The 21,927-nt window shown below is 44.9% G+C and overlaps 1 protein-coding gene across 12 annotated transcripts in view; it reads right to left on the bottom strand.

Moving 5' to 3' along the window:
• Positions 1 to 2,755: 2,755 nt before the first annotated feature.
• Positions 2,756 to 21,927, bottom strand: part of Sgms1 (sphingomyelin synthase 1) — a 274,151-nt gene continuing 254,979 nt past the window's right edge. For all 12 annotated transcript variants that reach the window (XM_052187219.1, XM_052187194.1, XM_052187204.1 and 9 more), the window contains 3 exons: positions 9,667 to 9,820; positions 5,122 to 5,288; positions 2,756 to 4,433 (listed from right to left, as the gene is read on the bottom strand). In XM_052187219.1, coding sequence (XP_052043179.1) covers positions 4,254 to 4,433; positions 5,122 to 5,288; positions 9,667 to 9,820 — 501 coding nt within the window. In that variant the 3' untranslated portion in view covers positions 2,756 to 4,253. The remainder of the gene's footprint in view (positions 4,434 to 5,121; positions 5,289 to 9,666; positions 9,821 to 21,927) is intronic.

The following is a 21,927-nucleotide window of genomic DNA, read 5'->3' as shown; positions in this document are numbered from 1 at the left end:
CAGAGCTTCTGGGCTAATTAATATCCATTCCATGTGTATTCTTTTGTGATTGGGTTACCTTACTTAGGATGATATTTTCCAGATCCAACCATTTGCCTAAAAATTTCGTGAATTCATTGTTTTTTGGATACAGAAAATGTGGTATATTTACACAATTGGAATACTACTCGGCACACGCCTTTAATCCCTGGCACTCAGAAGGCATAGGTAGGTTGATCTCTGTGTTCAAAGTCAGCCTGGTCTCCAATTCCAGGACAGCCAGGGTTACACAGAGAAACCCTGTCTTTGAAAACCAAACACCAAACCAAACACAAAACACAAACCTTAAATCTACATAAAGCACACCAGTAGATAAAGATGAACACAGTCTTTGGTTTTTCTAATTCTTAATTTTTTTACTTCTTAATTCTTAATTCAGCTAAAAGGTAACCGCTTGCTTAAGGGAATACTAGCAACGATCTATTGGGTGATGGTGACATTTGGGTAAGTGAAGCAACTATTAGTAATGCTACAAAGGAAATTTGAGATATGAAACAATCCTCCTGCCTCAATCTCAAGAGCACATTATCATGCCTAACAAAATATATTTTTTAAAGAAGGCCTAACTGGTTTACTGAGATCAAATTTCTGTGATGACAAGGGTCACATAAATTCCTTCTAACCTATACTCTGAAAGAGCTGACAATAAGCAGAATAGCAACTTTTACTTTCTTTCAAGTAAGGTCCCTGACCACAGGGAAAGATAAAGGTTTTTAACTGATTTGCATAGCATTTAATGGGGAGTGAATTCAAAACCTTGTTGACTTCCTGTATAATGGGGGAAGGGGTGTCAAATTTCAGTAGCATAAATTCTCATTTTATGTGGTTCTAAGCAAGCTTTCGAAGCATCAAACTGACCAAGTCTGGTATGTGCTTCAGACAGAAGTAAAACACGTGATTTATAGGAAAATGGTGAATTTCCCCTGTGCCTCATGGTGTATATGTCCTGTGACTCTGGCCACATTCCAGTCACCAATTGAACTTAATCTTACCCCCATAGGCAGCGGTTCCTCCCACTGCTGGCTGATTACATTCAGTGACAGCTCACAGCACTGCCTGACTCCTCTTGCCTCTTACCTATGTGCCTCTGGACATAGACACTCTGATTGGTTTACACATAAAATGGGGACAGTTGTGGTTATTTGAGGGTTACCAAGATTACCCATGTAGCATGCTTAACTCACAAGCTAAACAACTATAGCAGTTCTTTAGGGATTCAGCTCATCAGACAGGGCAGAAACTGCAGGTGGTTATCCAGTCTTTATCCTGTACTGTGACCTTCAGAACACAGGAACATGGCGCTTTGCCCTTGGTGGGATCTGCAGCAGGTAGATGTGAATTAAGCTTGTTTGAGATAGCACGTGCTCTCTCTCACTTGTGTTCCTAGGTTTTATAGTCACATAGAATCATGTATGTGCATAAGAATGAAAGAACTGTCTGGGGGAACAAATGGCCTCTAGAGGATACGGGGCTTTATTACTGCTCAATAAGTAGTATATTGTATAAACCACACAAGGTAATTTCCTGGCACATACAAGGCAAATAAACTCCTAGGTATGCAGTTTTGACACAACCATTTTAAGTTTCAGCAGGTATAATGTCATACTTTGTTATTCTGGAGGTGAAGCCCTGATCTTATAAATGGGGATAGGTGGGGCAGGGACACAGCTAATGTATATTATTTCCAAGGCCCTGCTTCAAGCTTCGACTACAGCGGTTCTCAGGCTGTGCAGACATCCTGTATATCAGATATTTACATTACAATTCATAACACTAGCAAAATTAGAGTTATGAGGTAGCAACAAAATAATTTTCTGGTTGGGGTCACCAGAGCATGAGGAACTGTATTGTGTTAAAGGGCTGCAGCATTTAGAACCACTCCTCCACCATGACAAAAAGCCCTTCTTCAGGTTTCTTAGTGGGGAAAGAGCCTGTTTCTAACATGTGTTAGGAATTCATATTGATATCCGTCAGCTTCCTTTTGGTGCGGATCATCTGGCTAGCGCACAAGGGAAGCCGGCTCCGTGAGAGCAGAGGATGGGCCAGATGGGTGTTCTGACAGGTTTGCTGTACGACTTTACCACACGCGCTCCAAACTCCCTGCTCTCAGCTTCTATTGGCCTCACTCCTGCCTCTCTTAGGCTAACCTGTGACAAAGACAGGACTCTTCTATTAAGCCCTTCCTTGCTTTAAATCAAGGATTAGTACTGTCTTTGTGAAGAGTCTGCTGACCACAGTCAGAACTGTCCACACAGCACTGCAGCTCCCCTCAGAGCCCCCCCCCCCCCCCCACCTCGTACATCCTAAAGGCTTCACTCCTTCCATGACAGAGAAAAAGTGAGTGATTTGGTTGAGAACTGGAGAATTCAGTTACTGGCAAACAGTGGTAACAACTTGAATTTCATTTATCTGTGGCTCCTTTTACATACTGGAAAAACAAAAACCTCTAGGGGGTTTTGACAATTAAAAAAACATCTAAAAAGTCCTGCATGGAGAGGTAGATGACTGAGAAAGACCAGGGCCAAGCAAGCTCTGAAGGGATCCGGAGGCTTGGTTTCCTACGTTGATTTAACAGCTTCATGACTTCTGTGAAGATAACACAATAGCCACATACTTTCAGTATAAGTTTTTATTAAAAAGTGCATTTTGATTAATTTATGATTTAGGTAAGTTGTAAGATATCAGTATACTCTCTGGAATAATAACTTTACAAAGATTTAAAACAAACAAAAATTTAAAAGCCTTTTTATTTCCTTCACCATTATTGTTTTACAATACAAATATCACCTTGTGAGTATACACACACACACACACACACACACACACACACACAACCATACATGCACGCGCACGTGCATGCATACACACACACAAAACCCTACAGAAGGTAATCCTGCTGCACATAAAATACAGAATGGTTATTATATTTATATTTATATATATATACTTCTTCGCTCTTAGAAAACTATTTTGTTCTCCACGTTGGCAAGTACAGAGTAGAATACTTCCCCAAACATGTATGTCAGGAGTAAAACTCAGTTCCATGCAGTTTCTGCACAAATATATTTTAAAGAAATAGATCTCTTTCTGTTGTTGTTGTTCACCAACAAAACTGTCAGAGAGCATGGACAACTAATTTATAGCTTTCAAGTTTTAGGTAAGTGATCATTTTTGAAACTCTTTAAAAAAAGGTATTCATGGCTGTTTTTATTGAGTAGTGAAAACGGAACTCCCAAACAGACAGAACAATCGCAGGGGCACTTGTCAGCACTGCCTGCCCACAATATGTGAATGGGTCCATACTCTAATTCACACCCCTGCTCTTCAGTCCAAAACAATTTAAAAACCATTAGCAGTCTTTTGACTTAATTTAGCTATAAATGTAAAATTTAGTAGTGTATACATACATTTATATTTTCATGGAATAAATAAAAACATTTAAGATTGCCTACCAACCGACCATACAATCAAGACAAGAAAGGCACTAGAAACATAGACAAATTTCTCTCCCAAGAAGCATTTTTAAATGTTAACTCTCTTTTCTGTGACATGTAAAAATCTTTAAATTTGGTTTTCATAACATCATTTTGAAAAATAAAGTTAGGAAATACTTAGAAAAATCACTTTATAACAGAATTTTTTTTTTGCACTTTTTGATACACTGTCTCTGCTGACTATATAAAACTCACGGTGACCAGATCTCTCTGCACCTAGCGTCTTCAGCTGAGCATCCGTGCAATTGACAGAGAGATTCTGAACCAACGCCCATTCAGACACTTAGGACCCTTCATAGAGACATTTACTAGAAAATGGCTTACAGCCCTGTCTTTGGGGCAAGAGATATGAAAAGTATGTTTTCCCAAGAAAATAACACACTTTATTCCCAGATGTGGCTGGAAAGGCCAGAGCTTAGGATATGGAAGCGCACGGTGGTGTGGCTGAATGACACGGAGGGACACGGTGGCTGCCCATTATAGAAGCCCCATGCTTATCAACAGGAAATGCGTACAGTGCATGATATGGTAACTTTCCTTTATTGTTGTCCAACGCGGGTCCTTTGGAGAGAAAAGAAAAGATCACAGTGCTGAGCAGGTAACTCAATAGGCTAAGTCACGGTAACTGTTGAGAGGTGGCGGGAGGTTATGGCATCTTCTCTCACGGAGTTCTTAGCACTTCGGACCGACCGTTCTTCATTCCCCTAGTCTGCAGAGCTGTTAGGTGTCGTTTACCAGCCGGCTATATTTAACTTGCCTACTAAGGTGGACTACTGGCCAGGGGAAGGGCCAATGGTAAGAGCGAGGTACAATTCCTTGGACATTCTTTTCAAAGTACTGAAATGGCCTGTACCACCACACCCTGGCCAGGAGGTTCATCTGGGAAGCTTCCTTAAGCACCTAGGAAAGAAAAGAACATAGGTGTTTTTTGTTTTGTTTTAATCTTACTGTCTTGCCTTTAAAATATTTCCCATGTTAAAATTCAAAGGATCCCAGATTTGCCCCACACCCACCCACACAGTCCTGCTACACTCTGAGTTCACTACATAATACCCTGGTCGCATCAGATTCCAGCAGAGCAAGGGAAACTAAGACTTCCTCAGCTCGTGCCTATCACATATCTCAGTCAGCCCTTTCCTCACTCTCTTTGGACCTTAACTTCCTGTGCTCCTATATAATAAATACATATTTATAATATTTTATAATATACACATAAACATAATAAATAAAGCATGTCTAATAACCTAGTTAAGCATAACTATGAAACTAGTGATAGGCCCATCATAACCAAAGAAGGTTAGAAATGCACCTTAAGTGCAGACACCGGCTTAGAGATTGGTTTTTCACAGATAGTGAGTGTCTATGTTTCAGAAGGAAGCAGTATCTGCGTCAATTACATTAACACTTTACACAATGGCTCTGCAGAGGACTGGTGTTATAAAAGCCAGCACCACCTCAGGTGGCTACTCCTAAGAAAGAGAAACTGGAAAAGAGCCACAGATTTTTCCAGTACCTCTTACTCTGGCCTACCAGCAGCACCAAGCCTGGGACAAGAGAAGTTAAGATCAAAGAGAAGGAGGTGACTCACTTGCTGATTGGCCATCGTGTGATACCACCAGAAGAGTCTTGTGGTGATGTAATAGGCCACCACCACGTCCACAGTGTAGTGGTCATGCGCTAAGAGAATACAGAAGATTCCGACGACGCTGAGGAGCCAGCAGATCCAGTGATACCACCAGAGCCGCCGAGGGGAATCTGGAAAGAGGAAACATGTGCAATAGTCCCGGTCCTAAATACCACTCACCCACCCCGCTGCCATTCTGGAGGACCAACTGTCTTACACCTTTCCTCCGGAAAGCCCCTTTTTGTAGGCCAGTAAACTAAAGGACCTTTTGTTTCTCTATAACTAGAGATAGAAGGAAGCGGCTTTTAATGCAATATGACTAGCAGCAGTAATTTACATAGGACTATAACTTGCTTCATATAGCCAGAAAGGTAACCTAAAAAGTGACTATGACCAAATATGCACAGGTCATTGCACTGACCTCCATCTTTAAAATGCACTGACACTTTTATGTGTACACATGCGGTATGTGTATGCATGTCTGCATGAGCAGACACTGAGGTGTGTAGCTGTATCTACACCACACATGTAGAAGCCAGAGCTTGGTGAGGGAGTTTCTTTCTTGATCGCACTACCTGATGTAGCGAGGAAGGTCTCGGCATGAAACCACGGCTCAGCGAGTCTGCTGGTCTAGTTTCTCAGCTTGCTCCAGGGTCCCCATCACCTCCACAGAAGCTCCAGAACTACAAGCACGCTGCCTTGCCTGTCTGGTATTTCTGGGTGCTAAGGAGCTAAACATGCATTCCTAGGTTGGTACCTCAAGTGCTTTATGTACGTACTGAGTTCTCCCCCCTAGACCCTGTCCAGTGGTCATTGATTAAATGTAGCCGGCAGATAAACTGAGGTTAGTGCCTTATATAAATCCAACTCATACTGTGCCACAGATCCTTTTTCTAAAAGTATATTTTTGAGACTATAATTTAATTATAGTATTTCTCCCCTCTCTTTCCTCCTTCTAAATCCTCCCTCCTATATATCTCTTTCCACTCGGTTTCAAATCCATGGCCTGTTTTCTCTTATATTTTTGGTTGTGAGCCTAGCCTTTAATGGCTGAGCCATCTCTCCAGCCCCATGGCCTCTTTTCTCACTGATTGTTATTGCATGCATCCATGTGTCTGTATATAACTATATATTCCTAATCATAACCTGCTGAGTCTATATACTATTTCTTGTATGTATATTTTTCAGGGCTGATGGTTTGATACTGGACAATCTGTTGCCGTGCTCCTCCCTAGGGAGGACCATGTCTTGTGTTCCCATCTCTACTCAGTTGCCCGCAGTTCTTTGTGCAGAGTTGAAACCTCATGGTTTCTTCCCTATACAGTCTGGCGTGTTTGTCGGTGTCATCCTTGTTTAGCTCACATTTGTACCACAAATGCTCAGACATGGCCCATGCAGTTGTAATCGCTACGGCTGCCATCCTGCTTTCCAGGTTCCGCAACTACACATGCATCAACTACACATGCATCAACTACACATGCATCAACTACACACACACAGAAAGACTGTAAGCGCTCTATTCCACATTCTCAATGCGTAGGGGTCTAGAGCGCCTGGGGTTTCAGAGAAACCTTTGAATGCATCTACTGTCATCATTTCAGGGAAGAAGGTACTGCTGACTTCTACTGGATTCTCAAGAGGTCCAAACAAGTCATTCACTCAGGCAGGGCGCATCTACCATTCCCTGGACAGGTCCTGAGATGTCCGAACCAATAAACAGACTAGGCAAAAGCCTCCCTTTTGCCAGAAGGGGAGACAGAGTGCGAGTAAGGGGCTATAATCACAAGGTTGTATATTGTTTAAAGGTAAAAACTGTAAAAAGCATGAGGGTATCAGAAGGAAGAGGAGGAAAGGGTTTTTTTGTTTTTGTTTTCTTTTTACTTTGGTTGTTTTTACAGTTTTAAACTGGGGGCTGGGGGCAGGAGCTAACCACTCACATTCATACCTTAACAATACACCAAGAACGGCTACTATACATTTTCTGTGAACCTTACTGAGTACCCATGCATACTATTTATTGTACTTTTTAAAGAGTCTTCCCAACTCATGCAATAAAAACTCATTTTAAAGATGAGGAAACAAAGACACACAGAGATTAAACATTTTTCTCAACGGTCAGAATGCTGGGGACCAGTAGTTCCGGGCTTCCAAATCAGGGTTTTGTGACTCCTGCAAGGTCTCCTCCGCATTTCCCAAGCACTCCACATGGTGCTTATGGCCCAGTACAAATTTTAACATGAAAAACAATTAGAGATGTGAACCAGTAGGGGGCGAGCACCCTTATCCCAAAGGGCCTATGACAACTGATCCCTAAAGTTTCCATTTCCTATAGCTGGTTATATTGTGGTATAAAGGATGCCCTGTGAATAAACATTTCTAGAATTCACTGTAGTTGATCACACAGTAAACAAACACAGGACATCTATTCTCCCTCCCTCTCAGACCCCTGCAGAACATTCCACTTGATAAGATGGGGTTAGGCAGCCTGCCTCCTCCTGTTTCCTCCACATAGCCTGTCCTATACGTGCTCACCAAGCTCTTCCATACCCTCCACTTCTCCCCAAGAGTGACTGGACAGGTCAGGCCACACCTCTGCATAACTGCAGCAGAAGCCAAGGACTGTCTCTTGGTCTCTAGCTTGTTCTGTCCAGAATGTCTTGAAAGCTACATCTCTGAAGGAAAAATCAGATGACACTGTTCCCAACTGCTTTATGTGTACCCCATCTCCTGCAGACAGAAGCCAAGCTATATTTGTATATATATTTGTGGTTTAGGGTCCTTCTGACCTGGGTGCTACTTTCTTAGGACTCTTGGCTTCCCACAAACACACTTCCGAGAGCTCCAATGCTCCTCAGTCCAGACTATGGTATGTGTTCGTCCTCTGTGTCTCCTCATTCATTTAGCACTCTGCATGGGAACTGCCTACAGAGGAACTGCCTCACTGAACAGCTTCTAACAGTACAATTTTGAGGATAACTGAATTTTCCACGGAAATAAATCATCTGCTGTTCAATTACAGGGCTGAAATCCTAACAGCAATTAAAACGAATGACCCAGGTTTCATGTCTCAAAACAACCTGGGAAAGTGGCAGAAGGTATTTATATGTGTTGTTTGTATTCAAATATTTTCATTTCATTTTATATTCAAGTTATTTTATTTTTATATTTAAATATTTTTTATATTCAAACCACATGTGGTGGCAGGCTTTGAGGTTTCAGAAGCTCAAGTCAGGCCTGGTGGCTCTCCAGCTCTTTCCACTGCCTGTGTGTCCAAACGAGAACTCTCACCTAACTCTCCAGCGCCCCGTCTGCCTGTGTACCACCCTGCGTCTCACCACAGCTGTAATGGGCTGATAAGCCTCTGAACCGTAAGCAACCCCCAATTAAATGTTTTCCTTCATAAAAGTTTCTGTGGTCATGGTGTCTCAACACTTCAACAAACCCCTAATTAAGATAATACACATATATACATGCACACAAACATATATGTATATATATATTCATGCATATTTATATATGCAAATATATACTCATACACATACACACATATGCACATACATGTAATATGAGGTTTTCTTTTACTGTCTATTGTAATGCTAATGGGGGAACCCCAAAACCTAGGAGTCTGCATGTAGCCTCTGGGACCCTATCTCCAAGTTAATTCTGATTGGTGAATAAAGATGCCAGTGGCCAATAGCTGACAGAAGAGAGATGGGTAAGGTTGAATTTTGGTGGGCCTAGAAGGAGCAGGAGGAAGAAGGAAGGAGTGGCCATGGAATAAGAACATGCAAGAGGGAGGGAAAGGGGGGAAGGGGGAGAGAGAGAGCGAGAGAGCGAGAGAGCGAGAGAGCGAGAGAGCGAGAGAGCGAGAGAGCGAGAGAGCGAGAGCGAGAGAGAGAGCGAGAGCGAGAGAGAGAGAGAGAGAGAGAGCGAGAGAGAGAGCGAGAGAGAGAGCGAGAGAGAGAGAGAGAGAGAGAACGAACTGCACTGCACTGCACTGCTATGGGGTAGGTAGGGGTAAAGAAGATGTGGCCATGTGGGCAGCCAAGTGGAGCCGAGAGCAGCCCAGATGGAACAGTGAACCATAGTGAGGGATAATCCGGGGTATCATTAGGAAGGTAGATTGTAACAGCATGGAGGGTAGGCAGCTGCCCAGCCATTGTGCTGCCTAAAGCATATTTAAAAATTAAAAAGTGAGTGTGTGTGTGTGTGTGTGTGTGTCTTCCATCTGGGAGCACAAATAGTCTAAAGCAGATAGAATCCCCCTCCCCCACCAGGATTTTAAAAATATATTTGCTACATGTAAATGATCCCGTTTATATATCTTTAAAACCATCCAAACATTATAGCTGACATCCACAAACAAGGTACCCCTGTCTAGAGGTGCAGTTAAGGGCTTTCCTCAGGCCTCCAGTATGGCTTTAGGGGACTTTCCCCAAACTGATTTTCCAAAAGACCACGTGGCGCAGCAGGTGAGAAAATTACAGAGCAAGGCTGTTTTAGACTTACACTCTTTGATAAATAAGTAGGTGAGCGTTAGCATGACTGTGTGGCCACTGTACAGATAGTCCCCACACATGTTGTGTGAGCCTGTGATGGACAAGCCACCTCCAGCAATGAGCTTCATTATCCTTCGTACTTGAGCTTCCCAGTCTCCAAAGAGCTACCGGAAAAAGAGAGTGAGATTCACGTTAGTTCACCTTGACTTCATCCAGACACACCCAATCCTCCTCACCAGTTCACACACAGTGGTTATCATTTTCGTGCCAATCCTTGGAAAGTGCACGATGCTAGTGATGACATATTTGGCTCTATAACTTTCACCATAGTCCATTTCAGCAGGTGTCTGGGGTTTGAGATTCTAACCCAGGGCCTTAAACATGCCAGACTCTTCCACTAAGCCATGTGCCCTGAATCAACTTGCTTTACTACAATAAACCAGAAAGAATTTGTAGTTGATTTACCATAATTTCTTTGGAAAAAGAAAATGCAAATCCTGAGCAAACATTTATAGATGTGTTTTTACCTAAAGGATGACAGTTCTGACTTATAGCTAAAGTAACTGGAGGCTTGTGGGTCAAGAGCATGGAACAGGAGACTCAAAATGATGTATTCGGCCCTCTGAAATTACACAGGCAACACTGGCTATTTTTCCTTTTAGTAAGATAAGTTTATAAAGTAATCTAGCTACCTGAGATGCAAGTCTGGGCTGGATACTCAAGTAATAAAGGGCTTAAATAACTCACTTAAGTTGTATTTGTTCCACCAAAGAAAGCATGCAAATGTTTCTATTTCGTGATTGTATTTCTACCCTTTTATAGCTAACTTTTTTCAGAGATTTATTTATTTTATGTGCATGGATGTTTTGCTTGCATGTATATATGTGTACCAAGTGTGTGCCTGGTGCCCTTGGAGGTAAGAAGAGGGTCCCCTGAACAGTAGCTATGGATGGTTCTAAGTCAGCATGCAGATTCTGGAAAGTTAAACCCTGTAAGAGCGACAAGTGCTCTTAATCACTGGGCCACATCTCCAGCCCCTGCAGTAGCCTTTGACATTCTAGTTGGCCAATTTAATCGCCATAAAATCCCCCTTTCAATATCTAACCGCTAATACCCCAACTGTGGAAAATGCATGTTTCATTATTAATTTCTTTACAAAAAAAGCAATTAGGATTTCTATTTTGGAAGAGCAAGCTGACAGACCACACAGAGGATACAACCGTCCCGGTCCTGACTGCAAGGGACCTTCAAATGCTCAGCACAACAGAAGGAAGTGAACCTGCCCTGAAAGATTCCATGGCATGGCACGTCAGAACTAAGTACTGGCATGCAAAGTTCCCAGAGATTAAACTGAGCTTTAGATGAAAGATCTACACGCATATGAGTTTTAGAGAGTGCTCTAGAAAGATTGCTTTGGGGTGGGAAGTGGGGTGGGCGCTGGGCTCCAAGTTCTTAAATAGTATGATTTCTAGTTTAGGTTTTAGACTTGGCCATGTAGCTAAACACACACACACACACACATCTTACTAAAGGGAAAAATAAACATATATATGTTTAGGTACATATATATGTTTAGACACACACACACACACACACACACACACACACACACACACACACATGACTTTAGCCTGTTTGCCATGTCTGTATTCTTCTCCAGGACCTGCAGAGGTTGCATTCTACGCTAAGTAAAGAGAAAGGACGAGCCAGGCCTTTCTAGGTTGGCAACAAGGGAAGAGCGGCAGCACCGTGTGGCTCTAACGCTGAGTCACAAAGTGCGCAGTTGAGGGCATGAGACTCATGGGTTAGCCAGGACGTTTGACCAGGAAGCACAAGCTGAGGATGGATAAATAGACAGAAAACTACTAAAGAAAACACAAGGCAAACTGGCTCCGTGGGAACAAACTATTGTACAGTAATTTCAGGAAAGGGACACAGCTTAGGGGTGAGGAGTGTTTACAGAGCTGGAACTGGGTAAGTGCTGTCTACTGAGTTACAGAGGACAGACAACCACAGAGGGAAGACAGGACAAGATGTGCTGTCTCAGGGATGGCAGGGTGAAGGAAGGAGAAGGTACAGAGACAGGGAGTTCTCGCTTTTCACAGCAGGAAATTAATAACAGAGAACACCAGAGCTCAAGGACATTTTGGTTAATTTAACGGCCAGCCTACCATGAAACTCTGTCCCCTTAAACAAAAAAAAATTATAGCCAGATGAGGTAATCACCTATAGCTGCCTGGCATCTGAACCCTTGAAAGGCTGAGATGACAGTACAGGAAAAAAACAAACAAATAAACAACAAGAATCACAGAAAAAGAAATTATATTCCCATATCACTAGTAAAAGAGGAAAATATGTAGAAAGAGCCACACATGTGGTGATCTTGTTAAGAGTGAAAAGGAAATAGGAAAAGGAGCCCAGGTGGGGCTGGGGTCAGGAGATCATTATTTTTCACCCCAAGTCTAGAAGAAGGTAAGTGTAGGGGACAACAACTTACCCTGAAACCAGCCCTGCAGTGGGACGGGGAGTGGAGACAAAGAACAGCGAGAACGATGAACAAGAGACCCCAGTACAGTGTGAGGGAGGGGACCCCGGGCACAGTGTGAGGGAGGGGACCCCGGGCACAGTGTGAGGGAGGGGACCCCGGGCACAGTGTGAGGGAGGGGACCCCGGGCACAGTGTGAGGGAGGGGACCCCGGGCACAGTGTGAGGGAGGGGACCCCGGGCACAGTGTGAGGGAGGGGACCCCGGGCACAGTGTGAGGGAGGGGACCCCGGGCACAGTGTGAGGGAGGGGACCCCGGGCACAGTGTGAGGGAGGGGACCCCGGGCACAGTGTGAGGGAGGGGACCCCGGGCACAGTGTGAGGGAGGGGACCCCGTGGACAGTGTGAGGGAGGGGACTCGTGCGCAGTGTGAGGGAGAGGACCCCGTGTACAGTATGAGGGAGGGGACCCCGTGTACAGTGTGAGGGAGGGGAGCCCGAGTACAGTGTGAGGGAGGGGACTCGTGCGCAGTGTGAGGGAGGGGACCCGTGCGCAGTGTGAGGGAGGGGACCCGTGCGCAGTGTGAGGGAGGGGACCCGTGCGCAGTGTGAGGGAGGGGACCCGTGCGCAGTGTGAGGGAGGGGACCCCGTGCGCAGTGTGAGGGAGGGGACCCCGTGCGCAGTGTGAGGGAGGGGAGCCCGAGTGCAGTGTGAGGGAGGGGACCCGTGCGCAGTGTGAGGGAGGGGACCCCGAGTACAGTGTGAGGGAGGGGACCCCGAGTACAGTGTGAGGGAGGGGAGCCCGAGTACAGTGTGAGGGAGGGGACCCGTGCGCAGTGTGAGGGAGGGGACCCGTGCGCAGTGTGAGGGAGGGGACCCGTGCGCAGTGTGAGGGAGGGGACCCGTGTACAGTGTGAGGGAGGGGACCCCGAGTACAGTGTGAGGGAGGGGAGCCCGAGTACAGTGTGAGGGAGGGGACCCCGTGTACAGTGTGAGGGAGGGGAGCCCGAGTACAGTGTGAGGGAGGGGACCCGTGCGCAGTGTGAGGGAGGGGAGCCCGAGTACAGTGTGAGGGAGGGGACCCGTGCGCAGTGTGAGGGAGGGGACCCCGTGCGCAGTGTGAGGGAGGGGACCCCGTGCGCAGTGTGAGGGAGGGGAGCCTGTGCACAGTGTGAGGGAGGGGACCCCGTGCAGTGTAATGGAGGGGACCCGTGCACAGTGTGATGGAGGGAACCCGTGCACAGTGTGAGGGAGGGGACCCGTGCACAGTGTGAGGGAGGGGACCCCGTGCACAGTGTGAGGGAGGGGATCTTGTGTACAGTGATATGGGGATTCTGTATGGAGTGGTAAGGGAATCCTGTCTATAGGGTATCTGTTGCAAGCTTAAGCTAATGTGTATCTGTATATTTTTGTACAGTTTTATAATGTATTTTAAGGTAAGTAACCTTAAAAATACTAGTATCAGAAGTTTATAAAGAGTTATAGTAAGTGTCAATTTATTATTGAGGGGAAACAGTCTTTATAAATGCAGCACAGCCGACCTGTGCAGTGTCTGTTAGGCCTACAGCAGCACACAGTCATGTTCTAGGACGTCACACTCACTCCGTGGGCCTCCCAGAGCAACCTACCGGCCAACAAGTGCCATTCCTGGTGACTGTGCTAAGCTGCACTGGCCATCGAATTTTATAGTTTGTACTGTGTCATTTTTTGATTAGACGTATACATACTGAAATCAGGTTACACTTGCCTCTAATGTCAATGCAGTTATGTGCTATAAGGCTAGTTTTATAGCACAGAAGGAACTGCAGGGGTATGGAGTTTGCATAAGAATGAATCAGTCTGGTTACATACACCAAAAAGTACCTTTGTCATTAAACAATGTGCGACCACATTATTAGCAAAGCACTGTGCCAACCACCGTGCCAGTACCTCAGAGTTTGATTAAACCAAACACTCACTCCAGACTGAGTAACGCTTCCTGAAGAAACCTAAGCAGTGCACAGAAGTATGAGCATGCTGGCAATGTCACATTCCTCATCTGCCGAGAATCCCTTATAAAGTTGCTATTCCACCATCCATTCATGGAATCTATCTACTCTGGCAAATTATAATGTATTGTTCCTAAACAACAGTCTTTCTCCAAAACAGAAAAGTTTTTACTGATCATGTGTCCCCCTCCCCCGCCCCAAACTCCTTAAACACCGAACCCAACAGCAGGGACAGAGACAGATGAGAACACCTCACCATCCTGCCTTCATCAGCCTGCCATCAAGAAAGCCATGTGCTTGAAGATCTCCCCCAGCTAACTCCCCAAATGTCTGTAGAGCAAGCCATTCCCTGAGGGTTAATAGGCAGGCTGCTGTCCAAAACCAAGAATAGATATTTACAAATTAATAGGAAGATATGAAATGTTCTTTAGGCCCTGCTGGGACCTAAACCACTGGAAGGGGAGATCCCTCTAGCTCCCTCAGCAGGAAGGAGTCGCTCAAAACTGCTGCTTCTACTCTCTCCTTGCTTTGCTTCACTGTCTCCTCGCTGTTCAGCAACAACAACATGGTGGGGTGGGTTACAGAATAAAGGACCATGTGTTCTCCACAGAGATTCTAAAGTTCCAACAGATTTTCCCATCAACTGTCTCATCGTATCATCCGAAGCCTGTTTGCTGGTTAATAATGATGTCTGGCCGAAGAGGATGTAAACAGGCTGCCGACTGGTCCCAAGGATGCACTCACTGACTGGGTTTGGAAGTAGGGGCTCTATCTATGCGCCAGTCCCCAGAGGGGCTACTGCTGAAACACCTTCAGAGACAGCAAGGGGGCAGCGTTTCCAGGTTCATGCTTTGTTGCTATTCTAATACAATTTCATCAGTTTTATCTTTTCCTATGCCTTTTCTTCTTCTTCTTTTTTTTTTTTGTATTTAGTTTTTCGAGACAGGGTTTCTCTGTATAGCCCTGGCTGTCCTGGAACTCACTCTGTAGACCAGGCTGGCCTGGAACTCAGAAATCCGCCTGCCTCTGCCTCCCAGAGTGCTGGGATTACAGGGGTGCACCACCACCACCCGTCCTTTTACCATGTTTTTTTTTTTTTCCTATGCCTTTTCAAATCAAGTGATCTCAACTTGGTTCACGCTCCCCTGCTTTCTATTATGCTACACTGGTCTCTAAGAGATTTTAGTGTGTGAGGCAGGTTTTCATCATGTGGTCCAGACTAGCTTCAAACTCATGACCTTCCCAAGTGTTGGGTTTATAGGTAGGCACCATCTGGTCTGGCTTACAAACACACTTCATTGTTTACTGGACCTGCATGTATGGGTGGAGGAGGCTGCGCATGGATGTGCTGCGGTGCCCAGGGGAGGCTGGCTGGATGGCAGCTTTGCAGAGCTGCTGCTTTCTTCCCGCCTTCGCACTGCTCTGACGCCTGATGACTACAAAAGCTTTTCTGTGCTAAGCCATCTCGCTGGCTCCCCAGACACACTACAGGAACAACAACGAGCACAAATCTACCTCAAACTTTATTTTAAATACTTTGGCAGTGGCGGTGCATACTTGTAGGCCAAGCACTCAGAGAGGCAGGTGGGATTCTCTGAGTTCAAGGTCAGCCTGGTCTACAGAGAAAGTTCCAGGACATCCAGGGCTACACACAGAGACACTTGGTCTCAAAACTCTCTCCCGCCTCAAACAACTTTAATATTCATACATGCACATGATGTATTTGGATCCATCTTTTCTCCACTCCCTGCTTTTCCCTATGAATGCCATGTATCCAACATCAGTTTTTAAGTTAGGAATCATTTCTCTGACTCTAGCCTTTGGTACTATTTGCTTTCCAAGTGACTACTGACATTACAGAAATGGAAAACAACGTCACTACTAACAAGTGAGGCCATTGTGGAGGGGCCTCAGGCTCAGCGCCTATAAACTCACATGGGTCTCCTCAAATAGCAGCCATGCGAGATGCTTGCTCATTTGTGACCCCCTCCCGATCGATCGCTCAAGAGACACCTTAGGGCTCTTCCAGCCTGAAGAGCCGTGCTTTCCTCTGCGAACATGCCACACCCACTACGACTTATCCGAAGGAGAGGCTTCACTGTACTGTTTCTTCCTCTGCGACTTCTAAGAGTTTTAATTCCACTGGGCTGTGGAGGGTTTGGCCCCTCCCCGTTCTCAAATGTTTGCATCAATTCCTCCATTGAGCAGGCTTCTGGGTGGGTGGAGGTCTCTAAGCAACATCAGCAACAAAACACTCATCTGCCACCTGTCTCCCGTTACCCCAGCCAAAAAAATTCAGTTTTTTTCCCACATCCTTTAACAAGAACTGTATCCAAAGGCCTCATAAAAACCTTATATATAGATCAGCTCTGGACTTGTTACCTACACTCCAGTGTTTAAAGCAAAATGTCCCTTTACTAAAACGACATTGCTCTAAGTTAAGGGGGTGGGAGTGTTCAAGTCCTCTAGTTAGTGATGGACTCATGCTTTATTCTAAAATGTTTTATTTAGAGAGAACAGCATGATGAATAGGAAGCCCTTCGTTTTGTCTCATCACCTGTAACGATTTCATCAACTCTTTTATCAAACTACCTCACCCCAAAAGTCCAAAATAAGAAGTTCTCTCCTGTAATCAGGCTTATGAAATCTACAAAGATTCAACCCCAATCACACTTCATATTCTCTGTTCCAAGCCCTCAACAGCCCCAACATCTCTTTCTCCCTTTCCTGGCTGATGTAGGATCAGCTCAGGGACCAGTGCCAAGGTGGCACGGCTGTCGGCATCCACTACAGTTCTTCTGCGTGGTTTTCTTCTGTGCTATGCCCACCTTCAGGTTCATCTCCATCCTTGGACAGTCTCTGAATGCTGCAGTCTGCTTAAGTTCAAATTAAATGCTGTTGGCAGAACAAGCAGAACGGCTGTGGTCTCCATCCCATGCATCTGCGAAGAAGCCCCGGTGCCAGTTGTCTGGCTACTGCTGTGCCCACCTGGCCATGGCAATGCCTGCCAGACTTCTCTACTAAATATGTTATCCTTGCCCCTTTATAATTAATAAGAAACGTGATTTTTAAAAGCTATATAAGTATTTATTACTGGCTTTAACCTTCAACCTAATAGCTTCAGTGCATACCCATTATAGATGATAATTTTTTAATTATTTCTTCAATGGCTACCAAATAGTCATCTTCTATTTCTTTTACATTTATCAATTTTTCCTGAAGTGCCTCTGACATTCTATAAAGTTCCTTTTGATTTATTACAATCTGATATTGTCATGCTTAAACCGTCTCAAGCATAACCATTGGGGACTGAGGCTACAGCTCAGGGACAGGAGCAGGTGACAGGCCCTGGGCTCCAACCTCAGCACTGCCAAAGCTTCCCAGTCACACACAGCCAGAGGGAGAGCTCCCAAACACAACAGCCTGGCATTTTAGTGCGCTCACGGTTAGCCTCTTGTGTCCAGGTAGCTTGAGACATTCCCCATGGTGAAAATGTCACTGCCCACCTTGCTGCACGCTGAGCCAGTGGGTAAAGTCTTCTTTGTGGCTCTCTGGAGCTCCCCAGTTAATGGTGTTCCTCCTAAGTCTGTAAGGCTTTTCTTGCCTTTCTAGTGTCTCCCTTAAAACGGGGCCTGGCCTAGGTATCCCGAACCTCTAATTCGCACAGCCATGAACAAGCATCACCTACTACAGATGTGTGGCCAGACAGATGTCTGTCTCTGCCTCCTAGCTACTCTGAAACACTGGGCAGAGCCACGTGCCTCTGAACTTAATGCAATTTCTTCCACTCACTGCATTGAGAACTGAATGAGGACAAGTCATGGTGGACCATGGGCACCATGGTGCCACAACTTGGCACCAACCGAAGTCTATGACCCTCTCACCCAGACATCCTACTGTGTGACTGGGGAGATGTATTTCTAAAGGACAAAGAACTGCCAGTACATCAAAACCTCTTCCTAACACCTTTCCTGACTTCCTATGGTCTGGAAATCCAAACTCATCAGAAGGGTTCAAAGCCCTTTAAACCTGCCCGCAGGCTGCCTGCTTCAGTTCATCTGGGGTCACTGGGACCAGAGGACCAGACGCCCATGTCCCCTCAACTTCAAGTTATCCCAAAGTCCCTTGCATGGTCCCTTTCTAGCAATGTCCTCACTGCTTCCGCTGGGCAGACTCTGACTTGCCCCTCTGAGCCTTGGCTTAGACACACCTCTAGCTGCATGCATGCCCAGCGCAGTGGCTGCTTTCCTGTGCTTCCATGGTAACCAGAACCCCCACCCCCATATCCATATAGGAAGGAGTGACCAAGTCAGGGACCTTTTCGATCACACAGGATCCCCAGCTCTGGAGGCTCAGTGTGGGGGTGGGGTGGATGCGACACTTGCTATGGACATTTGTGACCTTAATATTCCATACTATGTCTACCTATGACAGCTTCTCCAGAGATGTTTGCTTGGGAGAATAATCCCTTCTAATCAACTGAAATCACAGCAACAATTGTGCTTTAATTTTTCTTTCCTGATGGCACTTCCTCAGTAAGGAAACTGGAGATGCTCAGGATCTATAAAATGATGCAAAGTGCACTTGTCAAATACAAGTTGCAACAAGAATGATAAATGTACAGATAGTAGAGTTGGACTTGTGAGAAAAATAGCAATAAAGGACTACTGTATTGAAATATGACTTTTTTCGAGACAGGGTTTCTCTGTATAGTCCTGGTTGTCCTGGAACTCACTCTGTAGACCAGGCTGGCCTCGAACTCAGAAATCCACCTGCCTCTGCCTTCCAGAGTGCTGGGATTACAGGTGTGCGCCACCACCGCCCGGCGAAATATGAATTTTAAAAATCTCCCTTTAGTACATACTTCAGTGTATCTGTTACAAAATTTATTTACAATAAAAGCAATTTTTAAAAGAGAAACTTTTACTATACTGCTGTCACTGTTGTTCCTAAAAGTGAAGAGAATAGCAACAGAGAGAAAAGAGAAAAAATATTTGGGGTAGGGTAGGTTACTGAAAACTACATCAAAGAAACAGAAAAAATGAAAACAAACAGAATAATACTGACAATAAGAAAAGGGAGTAGACAGACTGGACAGAGTAAACACATATCTTTGTGCCCCACATGATTTAACTCTGTGATACCAAATTACCTCTGTAACGGAACCAGTTCTTTCTGAAGTCCTCAGAAGGCTGTCACAGGCTAATCAGACTACCAAAACTCCACGTGATTAAACTGTGACATCAAATTACTTTTGTATTTGAGCCACCTCTTTCTGAAGCTCTCACATGGTTGCTAAAGGCTATTCAGACTATCAAAGTGTGTCAGTGTGGAGGGCTTGTGAAATCCCCCACTGCCACCTGACAACCGGGTAGGACTACAACTGTCATGAAACAGAATCTGCTGTCTTGCAGAGATGGACTTGTCCAAGGCAAGGGGCCCACGAGGCCAATGTCTAAGGGAAAATAGCAGCAAGACCAAGGAGCTTCGATCCCTGAAATCTCACACTGAGATAAGGGGACAGCAGCAGGTACAACCAAACCATGGAAGGGTTTGCACAGCTGTCCCTTCAACAAGCAGCATCAGATGCCACCCAACACAAGCAAGGTCCCTGTGTGTGTGACAGGGACCTGTTTGTAAGGGGCCTGAATGAAACTGCAAATGAAACTCATCTGCCAAGTGTCCTGGCTGAGGTGTCATCTCCCTTTTGAAATCTAAGGTCAGCACAGAAACCACATCAGAACCAGAGTGTGGCTTAGGTTAAACCTTAGTAGTCATCACCAGTTCAACTGGCCCAAAAGTTATCACGGGACTGTATGTGCACATCTGGGGAGGGAGCACAACAGAGTACTTTCTTTATTCTAAGAGTTAAAACAAAACAAACAAAAAGAAATCCAAACCACAAACTTACCTAAAATCAGAGATTATCAACTGTTACTTCATTCTTTTAAAAAGTGAATGCTAGTGGCTGTGACAGGAGGAGGGAGCTTGGCGAGAGCCACATAAGCTCTCACAGAAAAGCTGTGGCAAGACTGCCACCGGCTACACTGGCAGCTTCTGGCATGAGCCTGGCACACACGCACCGAATCTAGGCAGTGAGCAGAGCCACTTCCCTTTCCATGCTCCCAGTGACTTATGGTTGCAGCAACATCTGAGGGGAGGTCTGCTCTATGTGCCGACCCATCCATTGGCTCATGATTACTGCTGAAGCTCTACACTCTTGTGAGAGCGACTTCTACCATGACCATTGTCGACTTGTTGCAACAATGTTCTGACAACGTTCTGAACCCTGGTGTTAAGGAAAGGATTAGGTGAATGTGGAACCCCATTCACCATGGTGGATCCGGGTTTAAGTTCCTCACTCCGCAGAGCTCTGTCTTCCATTAAGTTTAGTACTAAGTGAAACTTTAAGAAAACCTACCAATACCAGGCCTGAAGAGACTGCAAATCCTGAATATCCAGTTCACTGTTTAAGCACTGAATATTCTATAGGCTTTGCATCTACATTATAGATTTACCATCATTCAGAACATGATAAATCATAAATATTTCCTAGTTCCAGTCTGCACTTCAACTTGAGACTTACAAACCTAGCCACCATAAATATCACCACTTGGCTATCTCCCATGTACTTGTGTTCTTCCCAAAGTCACTAACCTCTTTTCCTTCCCACTTATTCCAGTGGTAGACCAGGAACTGAAATCTTTCCCTTCCCAGTCTTCCCTCTGTCTAATTACTGCCATTTTATCTCATAAACAAGCACTGCTCTTATCTGTCTGGTGTTTCCTTCCCATCCTCAGGGTTATTGACTTATCTTGATACTTTTAAGGCACCATTCTAAAATTTCATTCCATCAGGTATGAGCCTGAACCAGGCAAATTTTCCAATGGAGTATATCTCTACTGGCTTGTCCCGTGTACCTGAGCTCCTAAAACACAGAGCTGCTTAATAAACTGTCCAGTTCTCAGTGGAAGAGCATGACAGTACCATGCCCACTTTGGTCTTAGAAGCTGATGGCAGTTTGGTAGTGAAGATGTCTGTGACAACAAGTGACCTTCAATGAGGCTATTTCTGATTCCGATTCCCTTCTCATACTGACTCTAAAATGGGCAGGGCTGGTCTCTGAGGCCTCTGAGTGTCAGCCTTCTCTCCTTTTGGATACTGGCCCATACTGGGCCATTCCATCATCTGGCAGAACACTGATTCCCAGACTTGATCTGTCACCAAGGGCCCAATCCAGCTCTTTTATCTGGATCCAGACAGCTTTATATTCTCTCTATAAAGAATTCTAGCCAAACATGTTAAAACCAAACCTCATCAAACATTCAAAGACAACTTCTTGTTGAGAGAAAGTATGGAGGAGAGAGAGCAACAAGTTGAGCTGACGTCACAAGAAACTGGTGACTGTGGGTGGCATCAGGACCAAGGATCTGCATGCTATACTTCACTGGCATGGGGAGAAAGAGTCTCACAGACAGACAAAGCAGCTGTCATGAAGAGAGTCTAGATCCTAATGATACAAACAGACCATCAAAAATGCCTTCAAGACAAGTGAACTAATTCCATGAACTGGTAACTGCCAATATCAAAGAAGTTATTAGTTCTGTTGACTACCAAGAGTATAATGCAATAAAATGTCCAGCTTTCCAGTGCATGCTACATCTGTGGTGATATAATGCTGACACTGTATATTTGTTTTAAAAACCTTCCAAAACAAAGAAGATAGGTGGATCAACCAACAATAACAAGCTATAACAAGTGAATCTGAGTGTTGAGTATAACAGATTTCCTTACACTAG

The sequence above is a fragment of the Apodemus sylvaticus genome, chromosome 1, assembly GCF_947179515.1.
Source record: "Apodemus sylvaticus chromosome 1, mApoSyl1.1, whole genome shotgun sequence".
In the NCBI taxonomy this organism is placed as follows: domain Eukaryota; kingdom Metazoa; phylum Chordata; class Mammalia; order Rodentia; family Muridae; genus Apodemus; species Apodemus sylvaticus.
Note: the sequence above shows the minus strand (reverse complement) of the source record. Positions and strands in the feature narration are given on the sequence as shown.